Source organism: Corvus brachyrhynchos, unplaced genomic scaffold, assembly GCF_000691975.1.
Source record: "Corvus brachyrhynchos isolate BGI_N302 unplaced genomic scaffold, ASM69197v1 scaffold48, whole genome shotgun sequence".
In the NCBI taxonomy this organism is placed as follows: domain Eukaryota; kingdom Metazoa; phylum Chordata; class Aves; order Passeriformes; family Corvidae; genus Corvus; species Corvus brachyrhynchos.
This window is the reverse complement of record NW_008240027.1, coordinates 4,340,079-4,350,280: the sequence shown is the minus strand read 5'-3', so window position 1 is coordinate 4,350,280 and position 10,202 is coordinate 4,340,079. Positions and strand designations below refer to the sequence as shown.

At 45.8% G+C, this 10,202-nt stretch overlaps 1 protein-coding gene across 1 annotated transcript in view; it reads left to right on the top strand.

Moving 5' to 3' along the window:
• The window catches only part of RNF220 (ring finger protein 220), a 222,351-nt gene that overhangs the window by 4,357 nt on the left and 207,792 nt on the right, over positions 1 to 10,202 (top strand). The window contains exon 2 of the mRNA XM_017743556.1: positions 1,265 to 2,005. Within this exon, the coding sequence (XP_017599045.1) occupies positions 1,381 to 2,005 (625 nt within the window). The 5' untranslated portion in view covers positions 1,265 to 1,380. The remainder of the gene's footprint in view (positions 1 to 1,264; positions 2,006 to 10,202) is intronic.

The window sequence follows — 10,202 nt, the reverse complement described above, 5'->3', positions numbered from 1 at the left end:
CTCTTTCACTAAGTTTTATTTGAGATGTTTGACCCTCTGGATTTAAGAGGCACAATTTGTAACAGCTTTTTATTATTATATGATTTTTCTGGCCCTTTGAGCTCTAGCGGCTAGTATATTGTTTCAAAGTTATAGTCCTTGTATTTTAAGCTGGGTTGTGGGGCCTGAATGGCAGGCGGCGGAAGCTTAAAAGAAAAGGCATGAGATTGATTGGGGGAGAAAATAGCAACACAAAAAGGCACTGCGAACTGGGGGAGATAGAGAAAGAAGGATTTTCCTTTCTTTCACCCTGGGAGGGGGTTGTGGCTGGGTGGGTGGCTGCAGCCAACCTGGGAGGCTCAGCAAGATGCGAGGCAGAAATTTTGTTAACATTTCCCTCTAAATGTTAATGGCACATCCAGGGCAGTTTACAAATCTACTTAAGAGTGAGTACATTAGGAACTAAAATTACTGATCCATCCTCTCTTGTCCCCAACCCGAAAGGCAGACGCTTGCAGAGATCAGATGGCAGAAGCACCCATTATGATTTTAAGTATTGTCAGAGACGCCAGGCATTTCACTGGGGGAGTCTCTTCTCTTTTGGCTCTTGGGGACCATGTGTGCACGCGTGGGTGTTTGTGCTATACACACGCACCCGGCCACAGCCACATTCCTACATTCCAATGGTGTGCATACATATATATGATGGTATGGAGCACTGTGTGTGCAAGTACACATCTACCCATATGTACTGTGAGAGTGAGAGAAAATACCTGTCAGTTACGTACGTCTCAAGCATCGTGTACAGTATAACTGTGTGTGCTGGCTGATTTGGGTAACTATGTACAATGGATGTTTTTATGTTGGTTATACACCCACAACCCCCAAGCAAATAGCAGGATATGTGTACGTGGAGGCTTTCTTAAGTTTATTGCGGTTATATATATATGTGCTGCTTGCCATATAAAATTCCAGTTATAATTTGGAGTTACTATGTTAATTTTAGACTGAACATTTTTTATTAGTGCATTATTAAATCTGCATGTTATTATGTTTGGTTTGCCTTTCATCCATCTGCACTGGATGATACCCTTTAACCTGGAGGGCCAGGGCCGACTCCAGTAGTGTGTGAAGTTGTCTATTGATTTTCTTGAATGAGAACAGTGGCGCATCTCCGGCCGGTGGCTTGTAACACATGTGGCCACCCTGCTGCTGGAGCATCCCAGAGAAATGAGTGCAGAAACCTAATTGGTTGTGTTTTCTTTCCCTTTCTGTTTCCTTGCAGTGTTCGAAGGGTGATGATGCTCCAGTAATTTTCCCCACTCCATTCCTAGGCATCGCTTTGCTTTCCTTCCAGGGAAGATCATTCTGCTTGTGATCCTGCTGAGGAAAGAGACTCCGATGGACTTACACCGGGCAGCGTTCAAGATGGAGAACTCACCCTATCTCCCCAACCCACTGGCCTCCCCAGCACTGATGGTTCTCGCCTCCACTGCCGAAGCCAGCCGTGATGCTTCCATTCCCTGCCAGCAGCCAAGGCCTTTTGGGGTCCCCGTGTCAGCAGATAAGGACGTGCATATTCCCTTTACCAATGGCTCATATACTTTTGCCTCCATGTATCACCGCCAAGGCGGGGTGCCGGGAGCATTTGCAAACCGTGACTTTCCTCCATCCTTGCTTCACCTCCACCCCCAGTTTGCACCCCCCAACCTGGACTGCACCCCGATCAGTATGTTGAACCACAGCGGCGTCGGGGCTTTCCGCCCCTTTGCATCTACTGAAGACCGGGAGAGCTACCAGTCAGCTTTTACCCCGGCCAAGCGCCTGAAAAACTGCCATGACACTGACTCACCCCATCTGCGCTTCTCGGACACTGATGGGAAGGAGTACGAGTTTGGCACCCAGCTCCCCTCCAGCTCCCCTGGCTCCCTCAAAGTTGATGATACAGGGAAGAAGATCTTTGCTGTTTCTGGCCTCATTTCTGACCGTGAGACCTCATCCAGTCCCGAAGACCGAAGTGACAGATGTAAGTACCTTTGTTGACTTGGTGGCTGTTTAACTGTGCCTTGTTGAGATACTCAACAGGTGATTGTCCCGCAGTGCTGTGAGACTTACTGGAGGCAGAGGCAAAGCAGCCTTTCCTGCCTGCTGAGCTCAGCCATGCAATACCGCCTTGTTCTTCCAAAAGGACATTGACAGATTTTAAGGTGAGGTGCTCTTGAAGGAAACTCACCTTCCAGCAAACAGCTGGAGAGGCGATGTTGACCACGCAGAAAGCTGTCCGTGCACCAGTGTGAGGCTGTGGGTGCTGGTACATGTATGTATGTAAACAAGGATGCAGTTGGAATGTGTAGCCAGGAACTTCCCCAAACCTTGCAGCAAGCACGTGTCCCCTGCTTCTTCAGGTGTTTCTTTCTGACCTTTTCTTCATGCACACCATTCTTAGAGCAAATGCATTACTGACTGTCAGGATTCATGCCTCAGGTTAGGACAAAAGTTCCTTTTCTTCTGGTTAACTCAAGAATATTTTTGGCCACTGAGCTCCCTCTTTAAGACAAACACAAATTGTTCTTACAGTTCAATAAGCTGTTGCATCACGTGCTTTCTCTGAGTGTTTCCCCCATTTTGATGCCCACTGAAAGGTGATGTGCCCTTTTGCAGGCCAGCGATCGGACTAAAGGAACCCAGTCCACTTGTTCAGGGCTAACTCCCTGTTCCCCCATCACCTTGTCCCTTGTGGTGTTGCCACACGTAGGGGCAGAGCTGTCCTTCATGAAGGGCAGGCTTCTAGGTTTGCAGAGCTGGGAGGTGATCCACAATGGGGAGTGGCCTGGGGGCAACAGAGCGTGGTGCCCCAAGGAGGAGTGCTAACTTACGATCAGAGTTTTTCTGTAAGCCCAGACATGTAATCACGGAGTGAGTGGTTTGCTTTTCACATGGGCTCCTTTGTTCTACTGAATTTTATTCATAGAAAACAACTTTATTATTGTTGTTGTTATTATTACTACTTTTATTTTAAAACAAAAACCTACTGCACCGTTGCTTCCTCTCCCTTTCAGATGTGATTTTTCTTCTCCCCTTTATGATACTGAGGAGAGTAATAGAGACATTGTGGCTCTCTCTCCCCTGTCGGCGCTGCTTCCTCAGGCTGTCTCCTTGAATTAGGCACTGTGCTAACTTACCAGCGCTAAAAGACATCTGCCTAAACCCAGCGTACCTTTTCAATAAAAGTCATCATAAAATCAACCTGCCTTTTAAATCCATCGCTCTTTGGTTTTGAAATATGCTGCAAGTGTGTCTTTTATTGTCCGTGTTTGTGAGGGTAGGACAATTCCCACTGAAGGCAGGAGCCGTGTATTTCTCGCAGTACCAGTGTGATCTCTTGTGTCTCTCCCCCCTCTCCTTCTGATCCACCCCCGACTGTGCTACTTTTTGTGCCGTAAGCTCCTTTCATTGTTCAGCATCTCCTTTCTCTCCTTTTGGGTCCGTAGGGGAAGTAGCTGTAGGTGGGAGCACGTGTGGATGTGTGGAAGCTGGTAATATAATTATCCATGGGGGAGGCAGGTGAGATGGCAAGGCTTAGAGACATCTTTGTTGATGATCTTTCCCTTATCGATATAACCTGGCTGTGAAAATGAAGCTTGCTCGAAAGAGTACTCTGAGAGATAGCAGCGGAGGAGAGAGTCCGCTGGCTAAATGAATTTAGAGCACATCAGCTGCTATGGATCTTGCTGGCAAAATCCTGTCAGATACCCCATTTAAAGAAGTAAATCTGTTAAATGAATTAGACCACATGGAGCACAGCTGCGGACAGACAGACGCATCCACATCCATTGCTGTGCTTTGCCTCTGCCAAGAGCGTGTGCCGAACGTGGTTCCTCTCCTTCGGGGAGCAGACAGGGCTTTGCACAGATGCAGGCAGGGTGACACCGGCTGCCAGCGCTGCTGCCAGTGCCGCTGCCAGTGCCATGGCAGGGGACTTGCCAGGGAAACAAAGCAGAATAAAAACTTTGCAGATAGCTTGGAAAACTTGGGCAGAAGTGGAAGGTGTTTTGTTGCATTGTTTTTGTTACCATGTTCAATCTCTTCAAGATGCTTTTCTGCACGGTAGAGCTGAGCAAATGCAACATCCCTGATACTTCATTGACATTAAAATTCTTCTGTAGCTACCGGGATGATGTACACTAAATATGTCTGTTGGCTCTGTATCATATTCCCATCACATATGGATACTGCACCATGGAAATTTCGCTCCATTAAGATGGCAAATTTATTTGGTGTGTGCATACACATGTATGGGTGTGTTTGCTGGAGGCTGAGAGCGAGTGGTGGAGCTTTTAGAGGATCCTAATGGTCGTTGATGCTGACCATCAGAAAACAGAAACTTCTGAAGTGAAAAATTCAAGAGATCACAGTTTGCAGATAGAATGGTGATCCTCTTTTGCATTAACATTTGCAGATATATTTTTGGAGTTTCTGTAGAAATGTGTCCTTTGGGAGGTTTGTTGTCTCTGAGAAGTTTTGTGGATTCCTTGTGTAACTGTTATGTATATCCCTTTGTAAAAGCTGCCTACTTGTGCTCCTTATGGAGCAGGTAGGTGGCTGTAGCTTCAAAGTAAAAATGTAATTGGGCTTTTCTACAACTGCAAGCAAAAATTGTAAAATTTTCATAGATCAGCAACACTTCCCCATATCTAACAGGTGCTTTTCATGTTTGCAAAGCTTCACCATTTCGGTGGATTTTTCAGATTGCTGAAAGGGTTTGTATTACATGGAAGCTGAATTACTATGATTGCCCTGCGTAGTATTCTGTTCCACCGCACAGGAGCCTTTTTTGAATAGATCATTAAAATATTTATTTTATCTCATAGCTTAAAGGGTGATTTTCTAGAGAAAGTTTCCCCCCCCCCTTTTTTTTAAATAAAATTTAATCACTGAGTTTTAATTTCCCTGAAAAATAGGTTTTTGCTTGGAAGACTTTGCAAGAAAAGAAGGATCAAAGTGAGACATTTTCACATTAAGGAGTGTTTTGAAGGTGCATGTTTAGTCCTCTGTGTCATGGGAGGAAAGTCTCAGCCTGTTTTCACCAGTGGAAGAAATTTGCAGAATTCAGTAAAATTATTTGGGATATTTGCTGGTGTATTTCAGATTAGCACCTGGTCCCATAAGAGATGTGTTTATGCAGGAGAGGTTTCTCAGCCTTTTGCATGAACCTTTCCTTACTTTTAAAGCAGGATGTTGCTTGGACCCATAGCCGGCATCCCACAAAAGGACAGCATTTTTGGGGTGCTTTTGGGTGGGACTGCACTCTTTGTTAATCAGCAAATTGGGCTGAGATGTCTGCATTTAGGTTAGTTGTCTCTTGCTGTAAAATGTGAGTATTCAGGACATCCGGAGTGATGGAGTGTGCAGGAAGCATGTGGAAAAGTGGAGTCTTTCCAGGGATAAGCAGACATACCATGCACTGGATGGGCCCATTCCCTTAGGTGCTTGCTGAGAAAAATAATGCCATTTGTTAGAGTTTAGGAGCTTCTTGTAAAGCATGTGTTAAAGGCACTGGAAGACATATTTTATGGGTTTGCTTTAATAAGCGTACAATAATTGAGATTCCTAGAAGGAGTGGAAATAAATGGCATGTTCCTTTCTGCAAAAGAGATCTATAGCCCTATTTTAAAATCAGGGGGAAAAAAGAAAGATTCCTAGTTTTTTACTTCTAATAAAATCTGTCTCAGTGTCCTTCTGTACTCGGTTCCTGTGGCATTGCTTTCTCACAAAGTGACAGGCAGAGGTCAGTGCCGAAGCTGGGACCTCCTGGCAAAGAGCTGGACCTTATCAGAGCAGAGACCTCTGCCATCCCCATGGGGCTGCCCGTGCCCCCAGCCTCCCTGGAACCACAGAAGATGGTTTCCCATTACTGTCTGCTGCTTGGTCTCCATCATGTGTTGTCTGTGACTTCTTGTGGAGCACAGACCAATGTGTGAAGGTGATCCTTTGCATCCTGGTCACTGATTCAGTTTCCATCCTCTGGCCAGAGTCTGGCTCTCCAAGTCTGTTTCCCTGCTCCTGCTGGCGGCTCTTGCCCAGCTCCTGCTGTGCCCAGGGGATGAACATTTGAGTTGGGAGCAGGCTGGGATCCTTGCTCTTCCCTTGGATCTGCTGAGTGTAGTAGGAGTGATTCTATTAACATTATTTTGATTATTACTATTTTTGATAATCATATTTCACCTTGGACATAGTTTGTGCTGCAACTGGTTTCTTTACTGCAGGAGAAGTTGTGTGATGTATTCGTGAGCTCTTTGGGGTTTGTTCATTCCACTTTGGGGTTTTAAAGAGCATCTCTAGCATGCAGTTAGTTTTCCTTTTGAAACAACTGGTTTGTTATCGATGAAATGTAAATTGCACTTCAGGTGATGGACATCAGGGCTATGATGATCACAGCATGAATTCTTGAATAATGTGGTGCTTTGGAAATCAGATCGAGGGCTGTTTGTGCTGTCACCCACCCGCTCAGACGTGTGTGTTGGGATTTATGTTATGACCTGTGTAGAGAGCTGTGTGTGTCTATGTACATGTGCTGCGGGGAAGAAGGTTTATTTTTTGTGGGGGAACAATAGATTGGAGGGGGAATGCATGTGTCCACACGTCCATTGCTCACAGCTCTTCCTGCTGGGATGCACCACTTCCAAGGCTGGTAAAATTTGGGGTCTAACATGAAGTGATGCTTTGTTGCTAATGATAATCAGCCATGACCATGGGAAATTGCAAGCTTAACTCTGCTTGTGAAATAATGAAATAAATCGAGTGGAATGTTTCTTTCTGTCGTGCAGTCCCCTGCGTAATGTAGGAGTGAAGAAGCAGCAGTGGAATTTTGGAAGGGCTGGGCAGGCAGATGGGCAGTAGCAGTAGCAGGGATGATGACCATGCATCCATCCCTGTTGCTCCACCAAATACTCGCCATCCTCGTGGAGTAAAGTGTACTGCATGGAGGGAGGTCTTGGAGCGCGCAGCAGTCACCTCCTTTTCCTGCTTTTCTGGCAACAACCTTCCCTCTCTCTCTGCAAGCGGTTGCCGAGACTCCTTTCCATGCTGTTCGGCTTAATTGTCTTGTCGGGATAAAGAAATGTTTGAACAGTTAAAAGTGGGGAAGGGCTGGAGGGGCCCAGCCCCTGCCGGCTGTGGGGCCATCTGGCCTCCCTTGGATCTGCCGGTCTCCAGTTTGTATTTCTCTTTCTGTTATTTGGGGCTATCTGGTGCACTCAGAATACCTAATCACCATGGTGAGGGGAGGGATAGGGTTGCCTCCCCCGGCCTCCCCTTCCCATCAATTGTCATGCAGAGCCCGGCCGGGCACTGCTCCTCGCAGCCCTCATTTGCTGTCCTCACCCGCTCTCGGCAGAAGGATGGCTTTTAATTGATCGTTTGAGGGGGAGGGCTGGGGCTGTTTTCTCCTCCAAAATGTTTCCCCGTGCAGCCGCGGCCATCCGGCCAGTCTTCACGTCATCTCTGCCATGCCAGAGATGCCTCGTGTCTTCTCTCTTCATTTCTGGACGCCCCGGGAGCTGGTGTCAGGGCTTGTAACCACTGTCCTCGGAGTGGTCAGCAACACCGAAATGTTACATTTATCCATCTCCTCCTGAAGAGATGGGCATGGATGCAGTAAATATTGATTGCTCCTCTTTGCCCTGTGTGCCTGGATGCTGGCAGGAGGGTACTTACTCTACAGTTGCAGGGAAACCCCCCCACCTTGCTCGGTATTTCCCATCAAAACCACGGCCTCCCAACCACTGGCCAAACCTTGCTTTTCGAGAAGGAATGAATCACATTAAATCTTCAGCCCCATCGATCAGGCTCGACTGCTGTCAGAGGATTGCGGCAGGAGAAGTGCGGCCAGACTTGGTGGCTGCCGTGCTGTGCTGGGGATCGGGAATCCTGACCTCGGGCATGGCTTGGAGTCACGGTTTCCCGATCCCTAACGGGGGAGTAGTGATACCTCCCTCACAGCAGAGTGTGCCGCTTTGATATCTTCTGACAGAAGACACTAGGCAAGGGCAAAGTATTAGTATTATTAATATAGTACAGTTAGTAGAATATTATGAACTATTATAAATCATTACTACTAAACTACAGTTATTAAAGGAAATGACCAAAGTGCACTTCGTGAGCCAGGATCTCTGACAGTTAAAACATTGTTTTATTATTTTACTTGCTAACTTGCAAAATTCAAGAGTTAGCAACAGTTTCCTGGTTGATTGGTGGTGGTTGCGTAAGGAATTGGGAGAAGCAGGGGGGAAGGTGAACATTTCAGGAGGGAGAGAATAAGCATTAGTGCCTCTGTGATTTATTTTTCTTTCCTTGATATTTTGAAGGTCTTGAAAGAAAGAGACGTACTCAGGCATGGGCCTAATCCTGCTCTGCAGGAGTGAAAGTGTTCAAGGCAACACGGTCTTAATGTTTCTGGAATTCCCCAATGAAAAAAATAGAAGTGAAGGTGCTTGTGAATTGCTGCTGGTTGTTATTTGTTTGATATCATTTAGACAAGTCCCATTAAATGCTAGCAGCAGATTCATTTTTTTCTCTTTGTTTGCCTTCCAAGGAGTAGAAAACAGACATAATTGTATTTTACGTGAGACTGTAAGATTTCCTCTCATCTCTTTTTTCTGGCTAATATCTGCAGCTATAAAATAAATTATTTTTGTGCATACATGGTGCTAGACTGAGGTAAATAACTGTCATCTAAAATCTGTCTAACCTTAATCTGCATCAGGAGCACTATAGGGAACTGTACCCATTTGTATAATATTAAGCTTTATTTTTATTATGGATTTCTAATGCAAATTCATAGTGGGAACAAAGTTGTTTCCTTTTAATATCATATTCCAAGAAAAGCAGCCATTGATAGCAAATTGTGACAATTTTTATCCTGTGGTTCCTGTCACTGGTGGTCTTCTATCATGTCAATGTGCTTGATAGCCTGTGAATGTTTCACCTCTCTTCTTCAGGGCGGAATAGCAGATTTGGGGACTTTTGAGGACATTTTTCAGCTATGCAGAGCAATTGAAATTCTTCAGAAGTAATGGATTTCTATTTTGGAAATCTAATACAGGATCGGATTCCTATACAGCATCCTCTGAAAAAGGGCATGTGCATCTTTGTAGATCTATACATGTAAGCTGTGACTTTCTCCCCTTTCATGCAACATCGCTGTTTGCATGCCTGGCTTTGCTGGCCTGAGTATAGAAACTCGTGGTTGTCAGAAATTTGGGACAAATTCATCACCCTGAATTCAGGTTTTTTTACAACTGAATTATATTCCTGTTGTTGGTCAGGTATTGGCCAATTTGCTGGCCAGATTGGCCGCTGTTCTCTGGGACTCAGCCCTCGAGTCAAGGAAAGCACTGGCTGAAGAAGCACTGCTGGGTTTGGTACTATCTGTATCAGTCCATTTCTTCTTTGTTCTGTCTTTTAAAAACATGAGGGTGGTTGTGATAAGCTGGGAGTTCTTCTTAGCCATCACTTTCTTCTCTCCTTCGACCATTTGCTGGTGTCTTGAATTGCAGCAGTGCCCTGAGCAACAGAAGAGGGGGAAAAACAATGCTGGGGAGGAGCAAGACAAGGAGACATTTATTGTCTGAAATGCAGATAACATGGGAGGGAGTCCTGGTGACAGCAAAACTGCTTGTGGAGTTCAGGTGTGGGACACTTCCCTCGTGTTTTTCCTCATTTGGGGCATGGTTTCTAATCAGTATTGCTTTTAAAATCTTCCCCTTTTGCTAACTTCAGGCTGAGAACAGCTTTCTCACTGAACTGCAGAGTAAGAATATGTTTTGTGCTTTTTCTTGTGAATCCTGGACTGCTCTGAAGTGGGAAAAGGAAGGCACCAAGTGTCTCTGGATGCCCCTAAAAGGAAGAGCTGGCAACTGTGTCCTTGGTATCCCCCAGCAGCACTGATTCTTAAGAACTGTCTCTCACCAGAATAACCACATTAAATTTTCAATTTAGGAGGACCCAAGAGCTTTTGCACATGAGCTTTTTGCAGGTGCAATCCTTCAGTGTTACCTGGGCTTTCTAGATGTGCAGTGCCACAGTCCTGGACAGGGTGAGGCTGGCAGGACACATCCAGCTGCAGCTGCTGGGCTGGCACGGCTGGCTCCCTGAGCACGGGCTTGTTCTTTGGGAGGCAGGTGAATGCCTCTTGGCACTTGTATGAAAACTAAATCAGAAGG